The sequence below is a fragment of the Arachis ipaensis genome, chromosome B5 (genome assembly GCF_059453495.1).
Source record: "Arachis ipaensis isolate K30076 ecotype BB chromosome B5, ASM5945349v1, whole genome shotgun sequence".
In the NCBI taxonomy this organism is placed as follows: Eukaryota; Viridiplantae; Streptophyta; class Magnoliopsida; order Fabales; family Fabaceae; genus Arachis; species Arachis ipaensis.
This window is the reverse complement of record NC_142440.1, coordinates 155,668,233-155,690,528: the sequence shown is the minus strand read 5'-3', so window position 1 is coordinate 155,690,528 and position 22,296 is coordinate 155,668,233. Positions and strand designations below refer to the sequence as shown.

At 29.8% G+C, this 22,296-nt stretch overlaps 1 protein-coding gene across 1 annotated transcript; it reads left to right on the top strand.

Annotated features, from left to right (window-relative positions):
• The first annotated feature begins 17,916 nt into the window (after positions 1-17,916).
• On the top strand, positions 17,917-19,334 carry LOC107641470 (NAC domain-containing protein 40-like). The gene is made up of 4 exons (XM_016344961.3): positions 17,917-18,109; positions 18,198-18,451; positions 18,757-19,158; positions 19,263-19,334. The coding sequence occupies exons 1-4, from the start codon at positions 17,917-17,919 to the stop codon at positions 19,332-19,334; spliced, it is 921 nt and encodes a 306-aa protein (XP_016200447.1).
• Positions 19,335-22,296: the final 2,962 nt, after the last annotated feature.

Sequence of the window (22,296 nt, the reverse complement as noted above, 5' to 3'; positions counted from 1 at the left end):
GTCTCTGATTCTGTTCAACCATCATAGGAGGTAGCTACAGTGGCTACGTGATGGAAGAGGCAGAGATTGAAGTAGATGAAGCTATCATCATCATGAAGCATCAAGGGCCAGAAGTTCATCTTGGAGAGCAAGGCAAGGATGAAGAGCTCGGATTGATGAAGATTGGTGACCAAGGAAGGACTAGAGGTAATTGCATGTTGGATTTTGCATGAGTTATCTCTTCTCTCTCTGGCCGAACCGGTTCTAGTTGAAGAAGAAGAAGATTGGCTTGGTTTGTTTGGTTTCAACCTTGAAGGCTTCTCTTTATAAGTAAGGGTGAACAGTTAGGGTTGATTCAAGGAAAAGAAAAAGAGTGAGCATAGATTTTCTATATCTCCCCAAGCTAACAGATTTCTTCTCCTTCAATGTTCTTCATTTTATATTTTTCTGTTTAATTTTGTCATGTCTTGAGTCTCATGGAAAAAGACAAACAGTGAGGTTTGTATGAAAAAGCCATAGAGCGGAAAAAGGTAGAGAGTGCAAAATTAAAAGAAAAAGCCATAGATGTCCTTAGAGTTCCTTTGTACATATGTGTTGTGTTTCATGATTCTGTGGGAATCCCCTTGTAAGTTGGGTTAGCACTTTACAGTTGAAAGCTTGGCAGTGACCAAGTCAAGTTCAGTTTGGGTTTAGATTCTGGACTTGTCCCAGATAGAAAGGGTAATTCCTAGGGATAATTGGTGTTTGTAATCAAGAAAGATTATAGTGAAATTCCATCATTGTTGTGATAGAGACTGGATGTAGGCTGCATTGCACTTAGCAGCTGAACCAGGATATATCTGGGTGTAATATTCTCTCTTCTACTCTATTTCTGTTTCTGCTGCACAGGATAAAACCAAAAATATCTCGTGCTGACTGACGAGACAAAAAGAAAAATCTCGTAGATGGGTACGAGACAAAAGAAAAAGTTTTATGGTTGGGTACGGGATAAAAAGACAAAAAATTTCCAGAAGAGGTTTCAAAGTCCAGCAAGTGTTGTCAAGTGAAAAAAAAAGGGGTTAAGATTCAACCATCTTCTCTTAGCCACTGATAACCATCAATTTTCACTGATATGATATTACGTAATTAAATACACGTATAAAATTATTTTATACTGACAGTATATTAAAATTAAATTCATAAAAATATTTCATTGTCATTTATCATTGAATCAAAACTGATGAACAGGTTACGAAATACATTTAATCTATAAATTAGCATTGAAAAAAGATAGTAAGTATGTTCAAAATCCATTATCTTAACCTTAAAATTTTTTTTTATATACTAACTTGAGCGTCAAGTAACCTACCTACGCCTCGTGTTCTTTTACAACCCAAACTAACTCATCCTATTTGAAGATCTTAACGATATTTTAAAAGAACGAGCTATATAAAAAAAGTCGAGTAGAATTACAAAGAACATACTCTATTATTGTTTTGGCGTATTTCATGTATTATTTATATGAAAAATAACTACGAAAACAATGATTATATCTAAATAGTTAAGAAGCGTATATAAAGTTTGACTCTTTAGATTAGTCTTTTTTAAATTTTTTGTTTATGAAAGTTTGTTTAAACGTACAGTTAATTTCAGGAATTAGATAACGTACGCAACAATGATTACTTTTTAAGTTTTTGCTGAAACTATCTCATTAGATGTTAATTTTATTGTGAATTTAATGAATGCCCACATCAATTAAAAATGAATTAAATAAAGATGGAGCATATTGAGGAATTATAAACCTGATGCGTTAAGGTTATTGGATCGTCGTAGAGTTTATATTAAAAATAATTTATAAATAAATTATTTTGTATTTGATTTTTTAGTTTTAAATGTAATATTTTATCACACAAAACTTTATATTTAAGTCATAAAATAGAGGTGATATGATATTACGATCTCTAAAATAAAATATAAATACGTATAATAATTGAAAAAATATAATATTCAAAGAACTTTAAATGATAGTTAAAGCAAAAACGTGAAACTAAAAACACAAAGCTCAAAAATAACATTTATTTGTGTACAAAAAAAGATTAGGTATATATATATATATATATATATATATAATGAGAGTAGAGACTCAATGATATAAAATATTCAAGCTCCGAACCTAGTCTGCGAAATTAAGAGTGGCCGAAAAATATTTACATACATACATATAAATCCAAAGTCCCAAAATACCCAAAAAGAAAATATAGTTCTCCATATAACCTTTATGAAGTGCAAAAGTAAAACATATATATAAGGAGAGTTCTATACATATAGATAGGTCTAACAGAACGAAATATAATATCCCAAAAGTCCCACTTCGCTGCAAATTAAAGAACTCCAGACACCTAGTGAGGTGCCTCTCGACCTGTATCTGAAAACACAAATATCCGTATAGAATGAGAATCGGAGGTTCTCAGCATGGTAATGGTGCCGCATACATAAGATATAAGGCCCTGGAAAAGCCAGAAGCAATCTTAGAACTCCGACACTCAGATTGTAAAACTTAAAAATTTAAAACAGAAACCATAAATAGGGGTAATTCTCTAAAGTTCCTAAACTTAACCAAACTCTAACCAAAACCCTCAATCATCCGCCTTCTTCCAATCCTCCAAACTCCGGTGGTACTACACAAACAAACAAACCAAGACAATCATAATTAGAGTACAAATAATGCAAGTAACAAGTATAACAATTAGGCATATTAATTCACATAGGCACTCCCAAGTAATACACAAACAAGAAAATCAAACATATGCATATGATGTATGTCTATCCTATGGCTGATGAGTCTTATTTGTCGGTTATAAAGCCAATCCGACATGTCCGGTTGCTAAACCCTGGATAATCCCTCGTACGCGCATCCCTAAGAGTCTATGCATAGCTTTTTCTCATTCATAAATAAATTTTGCTCATTGGGGGGACATTCACGGGGCGTTAAAGTGCCTGATCACCTCTTGTGACGTAGGGTTAACAGAGTATCGAGTCTCAACTTGGAACATGTGGTGGCAAGCCACTGCTCTTACCAATTCCAAACTGAATCAAGATATAGAACCAAACTGAATCAAAAATACAACCAAATTAATTCCACAATTTTCATGTGGTGCACTAATTCCACAAATTCTTCCTCTTTCACCTTCCCCTTTCCTGCATTAACATTGAATAAACAAAAATTCAAAACCAACCCTAAACCAGAATTATCCTAAATAAAAACAGAACAAAAAGTTCAGAATTAAAAAACAAAATCTGAATCCATAAGAAGACTAAACCAGAATTAAAAAAATAAATAAAATCAGAACAAAAAACAACAACCTGAGACTTAGGCTCCGTTATAGAGGACGACGGAGGTGCATGATGGTGAGACGGTGGCGGCGATGAGCCAAAAACTAGAAATGGAAGGACAACACTGCTTCAATGACGGAGAAGAAGAGACTGGACAGCGATACGGCTTCAACGACGAACGAAAGACAGGCGACGAATGAGAGACAGGTGACGAATGGCGGCAGCTTCGACTGCGTCTGGTGTGTGCTGCTGCGGTTCGTCGAGGACGACAGCGGCTGTTGGTTCGTGGAGGAGACGGTTGCTGGAGAGGTGGTGTGTGGAGCCGTTGAGGATGAAGGATAAAGAGGAGTGCTATGAGCCTACAAGGAAGGGAGAGGGAGAGGGGGAGGAAAGGACATCACCGCCGCGATGGTGCTGTCCGGCAGCGTCGATGGCGGAGAAGAAGGAGGAGGTTCGATGTTGAGACACAGCGCTAGAGAGACTGAGAGAGGGCTCAAGGAGTTAGGGTTCCTGGTAGGGGATGGGTGGTCTTGCTAAGTGCACATGGGGCCGGCTGAAACCGGGTTCGCCTTGACTCAGATCCGACTCTAAATAATGATTGGGTCTATTTTTTAGATTCTTATTCAACCCTAAATCCAGTAAAATCACATTACTTTTGGGCCACATTAAAATCGGGTCTCACTGGGTGAAGCCCGGATCATGATAAATTTTATGTCAAAAAATTATGATACACCCATTTATAAAGAAGAAAAAAAAAATACTTATTACAAAGAAGTTGGTAACTATACTTGAATTTGAATGTGTCCATAAATTCTAATTTCATGCTTTTTGATCTATTTCCTAATTCAACAAATATGATTAAAAACAAAACAATAAACTTATAATAATATAATATAATATTAAAATTAATTTAAAATATATATACCTTTTTTAGTCCCTTAAAGTACACATGTGCTGGATGAAGCCAGATTCACCTTGATCCAGATCCAACCCTAAATAATAATCAGGCCTATATTTGAGATCCTTATCCGGATCTAAACCCGATAAAATCACACCAAATTATCCCTAAAGTATTTCAGTCCAGACTAAATCTTCGAATCGGGTCGAATTATGTGCATCTCTAACTACAATGATCAATTAGAAATAGTAGATAATAAACATGCTATTTAATTGATCATTGCAGTTAGCATTTCTTTTTCTTTTTTTTTTATAAAATCTTAAAAGCTTAAAAATTATTAAAAAATAAAAATATAAAATAAATATTAAAAAATAAGATATTACTTTTTATTTTTACTTATTTTTTTATTAAATTCCAAACACTTCAATAATTTACCCTATATATATGGTGGAGGGGATCAAGATTCAAGAGGCACATATAGAAAAATTACAAATTTTATTAGTTATTACTCTTTTATTTCATAAGTGTTTTCTTTTTGAAATCCATTATACAATTTAGACTACAAATTTCCAATCATTAATCAAACTAAGTTGTTCAAAAAAAAAAAAAAAAACTTGGCCTATATGCACAAAGTTTTTAGCCAAGAGCCGCTATCAGTTTACTCTAATTCAGTTATCTTACCAAACAAATTTTTTTCTTAAGAATGGATCTTTTCAATTTTTTTTAACAATTGAGAGAATAAAGTGTAATCTCTCACTATTAATTTTTTAAGTGTGACAAAAAAATATAAAAAAAATAATAAAAAATTAAAAATTACACTTTATTTTCTCAAATTTTTTTAACAACTGAGAGAATTTATTCTCGCTTTCTTTGACTACCTTTAGCTGTCTTTTGGACGTTCTTTCATGGTCCTTTTTCTCATTACACAATACTAAACATGACAAACTTTTAATTGGCAATCAAACCGTACTTGTCATACCAATATATCAATAAAAAGACTAAACACATAAAAATTTTCCTAACATATATAGAAGGGTTGCATGTGATATATAATATTTATAATAATATTAGTGTAACTTTTACCCGAAAAAATAATATTGATCTAATAAGAAAATACTATGATGGCTTTAGAATATTAAAAAAAATAATGCTACACATCCAAATTTTTTTATAAGTCAAATTCAATTAAGTTAAATAATAAAATTTAAAATAATATTAATTATAACTAATTTTTGTTATGTTAAATCAATTTAATTAAATTTAATTAACAAAAAAATTAAATATGTAGTATTATTCATCAAAAAATTCTAAAGGGAGTCGACATGAGTTTTACAATATTGAATTTACAATAAACTACAAGATATTGAATAATAGTATAAATAGTTACTTTTGACATCTAAATGTAAATAATTAGTTAATATATACAGCTAATTCTAAATAACTTTAATATGTTTATTTATTTAATAATAATTTTTTATTCATACAATTTTAAACGTTAATAGGATTAACTTTTATTCTAATATTTTATAAAAAAAATCATTAAATTATATTATAGTGTTGTCTTAAAGCCACTAGTACTTTTTAATTTTTTTTTTCAAGACACATATTTATATTGGACTCAATTCACAAAAAACCAACACCCGTCCGTCATATTAAATGCGACCCACATATATATTATAAAAATATCAAATTTGTATTGATTATATTAAACACTAAAATAAGATATTAATTAACCATGGCTATATGCCTATAGCACTAATTCATACTGCTAACTTTTGAACCACTGTCGCAAATGTCTCCTTCAGGGTACTTGTCTTTTACAGAAACTTTAACTAAGGAAATGACACCTGGCTTCTACAAGTGTAGAAGGTTTTTTCTTTTTACACACTAGCAATAGTATTGACTATTAACTGCAAGTCTACTAGGTAACGTTTAGGGGAGAGATTAAGATTGAGAGATAGAGACTGAAATTAAGAGACAAAAACAAAAATAAATCTTAGTATTGTATTTAGTATAAAAGAATACAAAATTAAATGATGTCTCAGTATCCTATTTGATTTGAAATAAATACAAAAACTAAAATAAAGCTAATGACCAAATTACTCCTGCTTTAAAATTAAAGCATCACAAAATCTCCAAATTATAAAACCTAAAATCCCTAATCCCCACTTCCTTTGACTAACTCATTATAGAAAAGACCAATTCCAGAAGTTTGTATTGTGCCTAGATTGCTACCTAATTTTCGCATTAAATCAATTGATAGCTTTTGTTTGACTTTAGTTTCATACTTGCACTTGCTTCCATAATTCCAAACATACATGATAAAAAACATAATCACAGCAAGAACGAATATAATCCAACTTTCATTTGCAACACTTCCTAAAACAGATTGGTCATTTCATTAGCTAAGAACCTTCTTCCTTTCATTAGAGTTTATCTCCGCTATTCTGCTGGAAATTTTTTGAAGCCACCACATTAATCATTGGTCATTGGTCCACAAGCAGTGACGGGCGTGGGCGAATCCGCAGGGATGGGCGTGGCTAATGCACAGGGATGATCGACGGCGACGGATCCAGAAATGATATTATGGAGGGCCAATAACACATATAATATTAAAAATTATATAAAAAAATTATATAATATAAGATGTGTTATAAAATTATACGGATAGAGAATATATTTTAAAGTAAAAAAAATATGTGTATACTTTTTACTAACGAAGTGGTCGATTTTTCGTATCATAAAATTCACCGATAATAGAATTTGTGTCAAAATTTTCAACAATTTTTTTTCAATATAATTAAAAGACAATTAGTAAGAAATTTATCTTTTATTTTGTTTCTAAGTTATTTTTCACAATATTCATAGTTGAAAAAGATCTCTTAATTGTAGCAGTTGAAATAGAGAGAATTAATACCAAACGAATAAAAAAAACGGCCACAAAAAGAAAAAGAATTCACTTTATGAGATTTAAAATTTTTTATTTAATTAAAAAATAGTAGTAATAATATCTTTTTCAGATTTTTTTAATATTGTTACTTATTTTTTAGATATTAAAAATTATTAATATTTAAATTAGACTGAACTTTTATTTATATTAGACTAAATACTAAATATTTTAAAAAAAAATTAAATTATACATAATAACTTATTACTATTAAAAAAAGTTGGGGGGCCGAGGCCGCCACTCGCCCCCCTTATGTCCGTCCCTGACGGCGACAGCGCAGGATGATCGGTGGTGAAGGTGCAAGGATGAACGGCGGCAGCAATGCAGGGACGAGCGGTGGGAGAAGAGAGTTGGTTGAGTGTACAGAGAAAGGAGAAGCCAAATGGGTATAGTTGAATTTTTAAGTTTTGATTGGGGGTATTTTAGGTAAAAAAATGTTATTAAAGTTTCAGTCTCCGTCTTTAAAATTTTCAGTCTTCAATGTTCCTACTTTTTGGAGGTACTAAAATACTGAAATTTTGAAGATAGAGACAAAAATTTAAGTATTAGTCTATGACTCAACAAACATAATATTGAGTCTCTGTCTTCCAGTCTCAGTTCCAGTCTCTGCAAACAAACGCTACCTAAGGGTCGTGCTACTGTGCTGAATGAAAATTTTTTTCTCAGCTGCTGAAATAATGTGGCTATATTAAGGGGTTGACGCGTACTGTGACGCTGCAAAAAATCCTGCAAATTGCTGCTGCATTCGCAGCACTCGCAGAAACTGTCGGAAGAGTTATCGGTAGTGTTACTGGATTAGTAATAGGTAATTCCATGATTAATCTGCTGGACTTTTTGTCTACTGACCCGGATAATATTTTTGGTCTGTGGTGCTTGGGTTTAGTTTTTTGGTCTGGTCTAAATATTGTGTGATCCATACGATATAATGCTAATAACATTATGGAGCAAGAAAAAAATATGATATGAACCTAAAGAATAATAATAACAATAACAAAAAAACACCAGAAGTAAGTGCATGCTAGGGTATGAAGCCAGTGAATTGGGTTTTTATATTTCTGTTAGATACTTTTTCATCATTTTTAGTTGGTTTAGTGGTACCGAAACTAATCGATTTTGCTCCCGTTGCTTCCTCTTCATATCCTTCGATTTTTCAGGCCTTTCAGCATTTTCTGCCATATGCCTTCGTCCTCCTAACATCGATAGAAAATCTGAGTTACTCTAACTCTTTCAACACTTCTTTTCACATAGTTATTATTATTATTATTATTATTAAACGGAGACTAAGTACAGAGAGAAAAGAATTATAACACTATTTCAATCTATTTATTTTGCAAAAATAATCCAATTGCAAAAAATATTATTGAGCCCAAAATAAAAAACCTAAAAATTTAATCATAATTATTAACACAAAATAATACTTATCTGATTAATATTATTATTATTCTCCTGTGTCAAATAACACAAGTCTTTATCCATTTTGTGTCAAATAACACAAGTCCTTATCCATTTTACGTATTTTTTATTATCTCTCCAACCCTTTTTATTATGTTACATTCAGTAACAACATAAGTCTATCACTTAACAAAAACATTGTTTTTAACACCCAAAAATCTAATAACTTAATTATCACCACTTCACCATTAATGCTAACCTAATCTTGCATCAATAAATAGGGATGTTAATGAGGCAGGGCGGGGGCGGGGGATGCCTCCCTACTCCCTGTTCCCGCCCCCAGAATTAATCTCCGTCCCCGCCCCATTTCCGGTCATGGGGGGATAATTGTCTCCATCCCCGTTTCTCGCGGGGCCCCATTCCCCATCTCCTTATATTTAACATTCACATGAAAACTATAGTAAAAAATATAAAAAAAAACAAAAAATAAACTAAAAAATATTATTACAAACACACAAACATATCTTATCTGAGATTATAAGTCCAGAAATACAACATAGCAAATTATAGTCCATAAATAAAATCTTAAAATATAACTTTCATTATAAAGAAAGTAACAAAATAAAGTCTTTAATATCAAATATTCTTTCATTGTTAGTATACAACTTCCAACAAACATCTCCATGTTCTTTGTTAAAATAACAGAGACATAAATATGTTAACATACAGTAATGAGAATGGAAGCAAACACGCAGACACAGAAGTGGAGAGGGGAAGGACGCCGCGCCTGAAGAGAGAGAACGATGCGGTGAAGTTGCCAGGGTGACAACGCAAAAGTGGACGGTGGCGAGCTGTGAGGGTTTTGAAGTTTGAACAAAATGGAGAGTGAGTGAGTGACTGGAGTCTGGAGAGTTGGGGCTTGGATAGGAATAGAGAGTTAGAGACGACGCAGCAACAAAGGTGAGAAGGGAAGATAGGGTTAGGTTTTTTAATGGGTGAAATTACTAAAATACCCCCTATGTTAGAAATAAAGTAAGGGTATTTAAGTAAGTTTAACAATTCGAAAAATTATCGGGGATGGAGCGGGGATCCCGCTCGAGTCCCCGCGCCTGTTTCGGGAGAATTTTTCTCTCCATCCCTATCTCCAAGGGAAAAAAATTTTACTATCCAAATCCCATTCGAAGTGGTCCCCGTGGGGATCCCCGTCTTCTAAAAATTTTTGACATTCCTATTAGTAAACATCAATCTGACCTATAATACCTGCACTAACTGAACTTCTAACAGGACTTGTCTCTTCTAATTAAGACAACTCTAACATGTTACACGTGTATTCATCAGAGGACGTCTACCTCTTTTCCTCTCATGCTGACAAAATTTATCATCTTCACTATAGCCCTGACTGAAATCGAAATACTAGCATTTTTGAGGCGAATAATTTAATAATCAAAATGAGAAAAGAGCAAAGTAGTGTGAGAAGTGAGAAGACAAGTGAAGTAGTGGGTGTCATCTTATCGTGGATCAACCATTTTGTAGGGTAAAATACATTTTCACTTTTACAGAGGCCAAGGTTTATGTTATTTCTATGGTGATGCCAAACAATGCCCAAACGGGTTCAACGAGGCCCATTAGTCTAGTTACGGTAATGGATATATAACTGGCCTAGTATTGCACAAAAAAGGAATATCCTAATAGAAACATCCATTTCCCACACAGAAACAGATATATACAGTTATTACTGAAGATGAACCAAAATGGTTCGTTGGAAAAAAAAAAAGATAATGCTATTGATATGAAAATTAATTTTCTTTTCTTTTTAATCATAAAAAAACAAGAAAAAGAATATATATATAAAGTTGGTAAAGTAATAAAATAAAAAGTTAATTATCATTGATTTTTCTGCCTTGTTAAATAGTGGTTGTGATTCCTTCTTACTGCATGCAAGTATCTTCTTCCTTAAAGGGATATCCAATAAGATAAAATTTATGATGCCAAATTTTTTTAGAAAGGTCAAACTGATAGTAGAGACATGAATCTGGTTAGTTGGAAGGTGTTGGTCACCCTTAACAAATTTGGTAGCTTAGGAATTCGAGATCTTTTTTGTGCTAATATTGAAAATTCGAGATCCGTTTTGTGCTAATGTTGCTCTTCTTGTGAAACTAGTTTGACAATTTTTTCATTATCCAAACAAGTTATGGGTTCAATTGTTGGCGAAAAATACTGTTCCTCTCCTAAAAACTATTTTAGTCGGTCTTGAGATACGAGCTCTTATGTTTGGAAGAGTATATGTAAAACTTGGGATCTCTTGAAGGATGGTTTTGTTTGTGCATTGGGAATCTAAACCAGAACTTTTTATTTTCTAATTGGAGAAAAGAGGGACATCTTTGTTATGAGATAGATTAAGTTCACATTTCTGACTTGGATCTCCGGATCTTGGATTTTTGGTCATTTGGACAGTGACACCTTTAGAATATCTATTATTCTCTAAACCAATTTTTGCAAGGCAACATTCTTTCCTATAATCCGAATGTGCAAGTTGGTTCAATGGTAGGATGGTTTTGGTATAGTGCAACGTCAAAAGTTTATGACTCTCGTAGTGGTTACTTGTGGTTCAGTAAGAAGAAGTTTGGTTGAGAGGACCAGGAGAATTGGCTTTGGTTTTGGCGTCAGTTTGTTCTGAAAAAACATAAATTCTTGGCCTGACTTTGTCTTAGGGAGGCTCTGCCCACTGCTACTTTCCATTTCAAGAGGGACATCTCACTGACAGACAATGGTCCACGATTTTTTTTTTTCAGAAATCGATTGTTCATTATATTCGAGATCGTCCAAAAACTCAGCTAGTTTGACAGGCTTTGGAGATTTCTGATCAACCTCTGGATTTGATGAAGTGGTTCTTGCTTTATAGTAAAGAGCGCCCTTTTAGATTTTTCTGGTCTATAGTGGATTTGGCGTTCCAAGAATAATGAGATCTTTCGTCCATACGAGTCTTGGCCCCTAAATAAGGTGACTAGTATGGCTTTCTCCTTGGAAAAGGAGCTTGGAATGTTTTTGAGTTGTAACAAGTTTCTATCTCCTTTACTATTAGTGGCTCATGGATTCTCCCTCAATGGCTACTTTAAGATTAATTGTAATGCAAGATATCCTGGTATTGGTGATCGTGTTGGTTTTATCTGTGTTAGCAAAAATTGAAATGTAAGTTGACAATGAGGCTGTTTGAAACGATTGAGAATCGTAATATTCTGCAAGGAGAGTTGTTTGCTATTTGGAGATGATATCTTTTAGCTTGGGACTTGGGACAAAGAGATGTTATTTGTGAAAAAGATTGTGTGGATGTCTTTACTCTTGTCAATAATTTTTAGGATGATTCTGGTTTTGTTGATCTTTTAGTGCTAAAAATTTGGGACATCATGTCTTGAAAATGACTATTAACTTCTGATTGATTTTAAGAGATGCAAATAAAGTGGCAGACATAATGATAAAGATGTCAAAGATGGCAAAGCAGATCCTTATTCTTTGTTTTTTCTTTCTTGTTTGTTCTATTGTTACTTTTTCGTTAAAAAAAAAATTACCATTAATTTTATAATTTCCATAAAATATGTACCCACTATCTTAAGTTGAGTGATTAACTTTTCATTTTACCACTTTACCAATTTCTTCACGTGATAGAATCGTGATCCATACATAATAATTAAATTAGTCTCCGAAAGATAAGATATCTTTAAATTTGTTTTTGAAATATTTTTTCAATTAAATTGGTCCATCAAAGATTAAAAATTAATCATATTAGTACTTTTACCCGTAATAACATTACGAGAATATAAATTTTTTAAAACTACGGTCCATTTTGTTCTGACAGTATAGATTATGCATTGAATAAAAGATTTATAAAAATCAAACTACTTTTACAAAAAAAAAATCATAGATTGACAAAAGTCTCTAATTAAGAAGTATAAGGTATATATCTATAGATAAAAAATTAAATAATAAGATTTTTAGTTATTATTTTTATATGAAAAAGTCTAATTTTTTATTAATAATTAATTTTAACATTCGTTATCTAACATTTAAAATAATTTAACGTGTATACTTTTACATTTAATTAGGTGTTAACTAAGTCTGTTGCACAAATAAAAATAATTAATTTTTATACTTAATATTTAAAAGTAATATTTTTTCTTTCTATGTATATAAAAATATAATTAGATATTAGCATAAAAAAATTATACCGATAGTTATAAAATTAACTCAAAATTAATTTGTTTAAAATAATTGAATCTTGATTCTAACTTTTAATTATAACATTAGTATTCTCTCTAAATTATATTTAATAAATATTTAAAAGAAGAGAAATAAAAATATAGATTAAAAAAATAAGCAGTAAAAATTTAAAACTAAATAAAAAACTATGTAATAATAATATTATTATTATTTATTTAAATTATATTATTTTGTTAATTTTGTTTTCTTGTAGATGAGAAAGATAGAAAAATAGAGAATGAGAGAAAAGAGAAAGAAATATAAAGATGAAGAATGAGAGTGAGAGTTTGTTAATTTTGGAAGAAAAAATTTTATTTTAATTGTAAAAAAATATCGGATGACATATTTTGATTTGTCAAATTACTAATATAAAATATAAATTATATATAGAGAAAAAATAGTAGAGAGAAATAGAAAAATGGAGAGAGATAGATGAGAGAATTTAGTAAAGGAGTTTATTAATTTTGAAAAAAATATTTTCTCTCAATTTTAATAAGAGAGTGTCATGTGATACATTTGATTATTAAATTAGATAGTAATATATGATGCATAATATAGGTATATTTCAATTTCAATTTTAATATTTTAATTTAATTTTAATGCAATTAAAGAATGTCATGTTGCACATTTTGATTATCAAATTAGTAATTAGTCATTGATATTGATAATGATATATAAAATAGATAGAGTGGTTGAAGGGATGAGAGAAATAGAGAAAGGAAGAGCGAGGAGGGAAGAACTCTTTAATTTTGGAGGAAAAGATTTGATTTTAATTGCAACGAGGGAGTGTCATGTGACGCATTTTGGTTGTAAAATTAGTAAGGAGGAGGGAAGAATTCTTTAATTTTGGAGAGAAAGATTTAATTTCAATTATAATGAGAAAGTGACATGTGGCACATTTTGGTTGTAAAATTAGTAAGGAGGAGAGGAGAATTCCTTAATTTTGGAAGAAAAGATTTGATTCCAATTGCAATGAGAAAGTGACATGCGGTATATTTTGGTTGTAAAATTAGAGATATATAATAGATATAATAGAAGAATAGATATAATATATAAATATAATAGATTTGTCCTTCAATCCCTCCATTAATAATTTCAGTCAACAAATGATGTTGTGCATTAATTGACAACACACATGATATTTGATATGTCTAATTGAATATTGACCAAATATATTTATGAAAATCTATTAATTTAGTTATTTTTTCCAATTATATAAACCTTATTCCCAATTGAGATCTAGCGACTAAATTGATAGATTTTCAAAACGTATTTGATCATCGTCCAATTAAATATGTTAGGTTTCATATATATTATCAATTAACAGTTCACATTATCAATCATTGACAGAAATTATTGATTGAGTAAATGAAGGACAAATATGATTAATTGATCATTTTTAAAAGACTAATTTAATTGATAAAATCTTATAAAATTAGAGATATATAATAGATTTGTCCTTCAATCACTCCATTAATAATTTCTGTCAACAAATAATGTCATGCATTAATTGACAACACACATGATACTTGACATATCTAATTGAATATTGACCAAATATATTTATGAAAATCTATTAATTTATTTATTTTTTCCAATTACATAAACCCTATTTCCAATTGAGATCTAGCAACTAAATTGATAGATTTCCAAAACATATTTGATAAGAGTCCAATTAGATTTAGGTGTCATATTCATATATATTATTAATTAACAGTTCACGTTATCAATCGTTAACAGAAATTGTTGATTGAACAACTAAAAGACAAATATGATTAATTGATAATTTTTAAAAAATTAATTTAATTGATAAAATCTTTTAAAAATAAATTTAAAAAATACTCATCTTTCAGAGACAATTAACTATTAACTTTTATATATATATGGCCTTTTTCACATCGTAAGAGTTCTTCATCTATATCATAAATGAAACAAAGAAAAAGAACAAATGTTCACAACTCTTGGTGATTAATATGAATAGACATTAGTCAAAGAAAATGTTAATGGACATTGAAAATGGTCAATTAGAAACAAGAAAGTTGACCAAAAAACACTGTCAATTTTAAAACACGTTCAATTTTAATTTTTTAAGGGTGTATTTGGTTTAACTTTTAAAACATGTTCAATTATCTTAATTTTAAAATATTTTATTTGATTTTTTTTGTCTGAATGTAAATATGATTCTGTATTTTAGTTTTCATTCACCGAAAACAAATTATAGCTTTTGTGCCTTCCATTAAAAAAATTTATTTCTTTTCTGTTAGATTTTGCTATTTAATCTTATTTTTTTCATTTGCCATTCAATCATTAAAATTTTTGTATTTATTTTTTTATGGTTATACTTTGTAAATAAATATTTTTTATATTATTATGCTTAGTACTCTTTTTTAAGTTTTGATTTTTTTATTAATTTTTCATTTATTTTTCTTATTTATAATATGAATGTTTTTGTTTAGAATTTTTTTCTTTGATGTTCTCTAATGCATGTTGTTGTATTTTTATAATGAAATTTTTAGTACTCAACTACTAATTATTCATATAATTTTTTTAATTATTTTTATTAATGTATATTTTTTTTATGTAACTTTATTATTTTTTCTTTAACTTTGTATAATTTTTATTATGTGTTTTTGAATAAGTATGTACTTTATTTACTATTGTTCTTTTTTATAATATAAATTATTAATTTTATTAAAATGTCAAATTAAAACAAAAAATACTAAAGAAGAATATTGAAAAATGATGACAAAAAAAGAAAATACTAAAGAAGAGTACTAGCCTAGGATTGCAAAAAAAAAATGCCCTAATAGAAATACCCATCTTCCACACAAAGATATAGATATACAGTTCAAGACCAAAAACAAAAAAAAAAGGTTGACTTACTTTCATTGATATCAAAATTGATTTTTTTTAATCTATAAAAAACAAGAATATATATATATATATATATATATAATGATCATTTTCATATTGTATAAGTTCTTTGTCTATATCATAAATGAAACAAAACAAACCAATGTTCATAACTAGTTCATAACTCTCTCTGATTAGTATTAATAGACATAGAAAATTTTCAATTGGAGGAAAGGAAGAAGTTTACTTAAAAAAAAGTTAAATTATACGGTTGGTTTCTACATTTTTAGTGAATTGTAAATTGGTCCTTATAATTTAAAAGTTTGTAATTGGGTCTCTGAAGAGAATTAAAATTTATAATTAGTCTCTCGCTGTTCAAAAAGTGTTAATTTAACTGAATATTATTAGAATATGCTGAAAATATTCTGTTAAAATAGAAAATATATTGAGAATATTCTGTTAAATCAAATATTTTTTAAACGAAGGGACTAAATTACACATTTTAATTATTTTTAGGGATCAAATTACAAATTTTAAAAGTGTAAGGTACAATTTACAATTTCACTGAAAGTGTAGAGATCAACTGTATAATTTAACTAAAAGAAAACGACCATGTTAATTAATTGACTTTTTAAAGTAATATAAAATAACGATTCAATTAAGATATCAAGTTTGATAAAATAAAATCCGTGCAACTAAATATCCGTTAAAAATTATCCAAAATCAAATCCAAGTATGTTAACTGCACCTCCAATTAAATTGAAATGAATAAGCTAAGATATTCTAGTATTATTCCTAAGTTCTACTTGTTTTTTGCTTAAAGTTTTTGTGTGCATGGAAAGTTACGTAAAAAGTTTGTATTATTGGTCAGTGAAGAGAAATGCATTATTATTATAAAAAAAAAATATTCACTGTTAAGTGGTCATCCACACATGCACTCAAACTAACATAATGCAGTGCTACAAATTAAACATCATAATGGTAAAATAGTATCCATTTTCTAATGCAATAAATTGATAAAGTAGGAGAGATACCAGCAGAATCTGCAATCTAATGTGCGAAAGAACAATTGATAACAAGTGGAAGAGGATGAAAGAGAACGAGAGTGAAAGAAAAGAACATGAATTTTGAATTATTCATCATAAAAGAATCACTTACCTTATCAGTATTTTATGTACAACGATTAAATAGTTAGATAAAATAACAAACCAACTAGAAACTAGGTTAGCTCACTCTAAGAAAAAAAAAGCCTGCTGCTACATTTTCTTTTTATCGCGCTTTAAAAGTGTGGTCAAAAGAGGATCAACGGCCACACTTTTATAAGAGCGAGATTGATTAGAGATTTGGTTATATTTTTCCGTGTCATGTTTTAAAAGTGTGGCCGAAAGAGGTCAATCGCTACGCTTTTATGAGGAGGACGATTAATTAGTGATTTGATCACACTTTTTTTGTCACACTTAAATAACGTGACTATAAAGAAAAACAGGTACACTTTTGAAGCGTGACTAATTTGTTTCCTTACTGTCACATTTTTAAAACGTGCCCATATCCTTTAATTATTTGGCACTCTAAAAAAAGCGTAGCAATAGAGAGTTTCTTAACTCTAGGCATAACAAATTAAACATAACAAATCATTAACAAAATGTACAGGAGCTGAATGAATTTGAATTTTATTCATGTTCATGCTTATCATATTCTATTACAATAATGAGCAACATTTTAAGTCAAAATTGTGTGTATTTATGAGAACTGAAAACAAGAAAGAAGAAGCAAATATTATACTAGATAATTTATGAAAGAGATTTTTTTGTGTGACTCAGTTATAAAAGAGATGATCATCTTTTTCTTTACTATATATTAACTATTAACATGTTATTTTATTGATAAAAATTTGACTAAAATATAATGTATTTGAAATTCTATAAAAAGATAAAAAATAAGTTCCAAGATGATGCTAACAAGACAAATTTAGATGGATTAAGATAAGGAAATAAAAAAAAAATGGGATGCTGAAGTTAAGGAAACAGTAGGAGAGGTGTGAGAGTGAGGATGAATATAAAAGCGGAAGCACGGACTAGTTGCCATCGAAGTGTACATGCTAATGACACGTTAAAAGAAAAATAATGGCATCAAACATGCTTGGTTCCCTCGCCGACCCTGTTTCACTGAAAGTCCAAAGGCCTAAATTGCCATACTAAATTGTTGTCACTCACCAACAAACAAAGAACAGAACAACATAACCCTCTCTAACACCAAACCCTTTTACTTTCACCTTAAAATCATGGTGGATAGGGATTCAAGTGAAGCACACATGTCAATAGCCGCTTCTTCCATGTTCCCTGGCTTCAGGTTCTGTCCCACGGACGGTGAATTAATCTCTTATTACCTCAGAAAAAAATTGGACGGTGACGAGGACAGTGTTCAGATTATTTCGGAGCTTGAGCTTTGCACCTTTGAGCCTTGGGATTTGCCTGGTCAGCTTTATTCTTTCTTTTTTGAATGATGTTGTTGCTTTGTTTCTTGAGCCACATAAATATTTATTATAAAAATGTTTGAAAACAGAAAAATCGTTCATTAAATCAAATGATGAGTGGTTTTTCTTCTCGCGACGGTGGAGAAGGTATCCCAATGGTTCACAGAATAAAAGGGCAACTAAAAGTGGTTATTGGAAGGTCACAGGAAATGAGCGACAGATAGAGTCTGGTCAGAATGTGATTGGTACCAAACGTACTTTGGTATTCCATGTCGGTCGAGCTCCCAAAGGCGAAAGAACTGAATGGATTATTCATGAATACTGTATCAATGACAAATTTCAGGTTAATTGATTCACATATTCTCCTTCCACTGATTGTGTAAGAGAGTACATGTATTATCAAGATTTAAACTAAGTCAAAATCTATTTAGGTAGCTTTGAATTAGTTCGTTAGAGTGAATCTTGGTTTAATTCTTGGGAGTACATAGCACTTTGCATGTGTCAATTCTCCTTATAACTAGCTTTGTTCATTCTTGGGAGTACATAGCATTTAGCATATATTTTCATAAAAACAATACCTTTACATGGCATAAATATGATATTTATGTAAGTCCAGTAACTAGTAAGTAACACTTTGTGTCGAATCAGGATTCTTTGGTGGTTTGTCGGCTCAAGAGGAACACAAAATTTCGTGCAAATGATGATTCTAACAGAACTTCACGCGAGAGTGGTTGTGGAGTCTCAGAAGGGGTTACAGTTCAAATGAGCACTTGTGTGCCTATTCAAGATAAAGAGGTTGGGTGTAGTTCCAAGAGGAGTAACAATAGTAATAGTTCTCCTTCTATTACTGTCCAAATTAAATCCAGTGATAGAGTTGCCAATGAAGACAATCCCAAAGCTTCTTCCAATGAATCCAGTGATAGAGTTGCCAATGAAGCCAATCCCAAAGATAGAGTTGCCAATGAAGCCAATCCCAAAGCTTCTTCCAATGAATCCAGTGATAGAGTTGCCAACGAAGCCAATCCCAAAGCTTCTTCCAATCACTCTAAGGTAACTTGAACAATTGCATGAGGAAAACAGAGAAATTACTTTATATGTTGTGATGTGTGGTTAAAAAGTGTGATGGAATTGAATGAGATTGTGATAACATGCAGGTGGATGAAGTGGATTATTATGCAGAGATCAACTTAGATGATATCATCAACTTAGATGAACCAGCACTCTAACGGCCATAGCCCATAGCCCACCACAAGGGACAGCAAATAGAGAATCAACAACCATCAAACAAAATAAACACTTTCCTGCCATACCGTTTGGTGCTCTTCACTTTCTTTGTTTTCACTTTACTAGCTCCTAAGGTTTTTCCTTATCGGGAGGTCTCAAACTGCTGTATAATATTCTCCAGACTCGAGTTTAATTATGATTATTAGTTAATTAGTGTTAGTTACATTGTATACAAAGTTACAAAGAGATATGTACTCTTCATAGCGAAATAGTAAGGACAAGGATTATATTATTCATTACCTTACCAATGTTGAATGCATGGACATCATCACTAATATTAACTAGCTAAAAATATATGATTAAGCAAGCTAAAGCAATTGACTAGCACCTTCCTTATCAAACATGAAGATGTAGGCAATGACATGTGGCTGATGCTGCGAGGAGGATATGGCCGCATGGTCATGGGTACGTCGTTAAATGTAGATTTGGCTCTTAGTTATATATGGGAAATTGCACCATCTCCACTATTACGCGTTTATTTTTGAAGGTTAGTACTTGTCCACAATCACAGATAACTAGAAACTTTTCATGCTTATTCCCTAATTATAAGGTGTAACACCGTTTGCCGCTTATATTATACGTGACATTTATGCCCATACTATAAACGGTGCATTAATAATTAGTGATGCAACCATCAAATATAAAATATATATTAAAATATAAAATAAATTAAATAATAAATATTTATATATAAATATATAATAATTAATTTATTAGTTGATCTTTTATTATATACACATCATGTTACATTTCGTGTTTCGAAGAGGAAAAGCAACAAGCTTCGACCCTCATTATTCTCCATTGCGTTAGAAGCAATTTTAAAAAATCAAACAAAATTGTTGAAAGAAAAATCCTAACTAAAAGTTCAAGTCAAAGTTTAGATAGAAAAGATGACTATTTTCTTTGATTTTAAAAGAGATATTTTATGAAAATACTTTTATATAAAATAATATTTTAAATCGTTAGATAATTTATTTAAATTTATTTAATTAAATATGTTAAATTATTTAATAATTTGTAATATTATTTTCATGTGAGATGTGACATGAAAATAACTATTGATTTTAAATGTACTAATCAATTATAAATAAATGAATAACTTATGTTTTTTAATTAAGAAGGAGGAATAGCTTAGTTAATAGCAACTTCTATTATTTAAACAAAAATAAACATGCTAAATTCTTCTAATTGTTTAGCTTGATTCAAAATGGTTGAAAATTAAACTAAATTTATCAATAATTTATAATCAAGTTGGAGAATTTAAATTGAATTAAATTTTTTAGAAATTAATAGAAAGTTTCATAAATTAAAAGATTACTTATTTAAGATGGTAAATATTGGTAAAACATAGAAGTTTTAAGAAAGAAATCAGTGATGTTTATTAAATAAGTTGATAGTAAAAAAGAGTCAAAAATTACATGAAGCTTATCAAGTATAACTCATTGTTTTAAGTTAAGGGAGCCACTTAAATAAATATGTTAAAAATATATTTTTTTAAAGATATTTTTTAAAAATTAAAATTTAACACATAAAATAAAATAAATTATATTATTTTTATTAAAATTAGACCGGACAAATCAATTTAGCAAAAAAATTAATAAATTAAATTTTGAATCGGTATAAATTAATATTTTTTATAAAAAATTATTATAATATTCCTATTATAAAACAAAACTAAAAATCTAAAATATCCATATATATATATATATATATATATATATATATATATATTCATTTTGAAAACTTTAAATTCTAACCCTATAACGATAGAGAAGAAAAGAGCTAGAATTTAGGATTCTCAAAATTAATATATATAATAAGAATATTTTAGTCATTTTATATAATAGAGATATTGTAGTCATTTTTTATAAAAAATAATATTAATTTAGACGGATTCAAAATTTGATTCACTATTTTTCGAAATTAATTTGTCTGATCTAATTTTAACAAAAATAATATAATTTAAGTGATTATATATGTTAAATTTTAATTATTAAAAAATATCTTTAAAAAAAGACGTTTTTTTCGTCTTTATGGGAATATCCCCCTTAAGTTAAAGTTTGTGGCTAGAATTTATCACAATAAAAAAATATAGGTACCAACATATTATCTGCCAACTTATTACCAATAATAATTAATTATTATATTTTAAGCACATGTATAAAAAGACACATCCAGAAAATACATATATAAAGACAGTTCTATTAGACACATTCGCAAAGACACTTCCATTAAACACAATTATAAGCAAGAATTAGTAGAAGTTAGTAGAAATATTGTTGGTAACCTAATGGAATTGTATCACAATTATGTTATCATGTGGTGACATCCTTATCAAGTAATAAAATTAAGGAAAAGTATAGGTTGCCAATTTGCTATACTAGAACTTTGCAGATATATATTGTTAACAAAATTAAAGCACTCTCTCTCCCCGCGAAGGAAAACAAAAATAAAGCACCCTGAGGGCCGCCTTTCTCTCCTCAGTCGTTCACATTGTTCCACTACTGCTCTTCTTTTCTTCACCCGCTTTTCTCTCCTCCTCCGTATTCTCTTTTTCAGTTTCTTTGTTTATTTGTGTCTGCTTACTTGTTCTTTTTTCTGTTTTTTTTATTTATATTTGAGATCTAAATTTAGATTTAAAATAATTTTTTGTGGTGTATTGGTCTTTTTCATAAGTTTTTGGATATGATTTTATAAATCTGGAATGAGAACAAGAAAACTGTTCATTTGTGGAAATATTTTCAAATTCGAAAAATCTTTAGACTTATTTGAAAATTGTGATTTATTTCTGTTTTTTTATCTTATAAAATTTTTTGTAATTAAATTTTATGCCTCCTCTCAGACCGTAATTTAACATAAAGTTTATCTATTTTCTTACTTGATTTTAGAACTAATGTATAATTT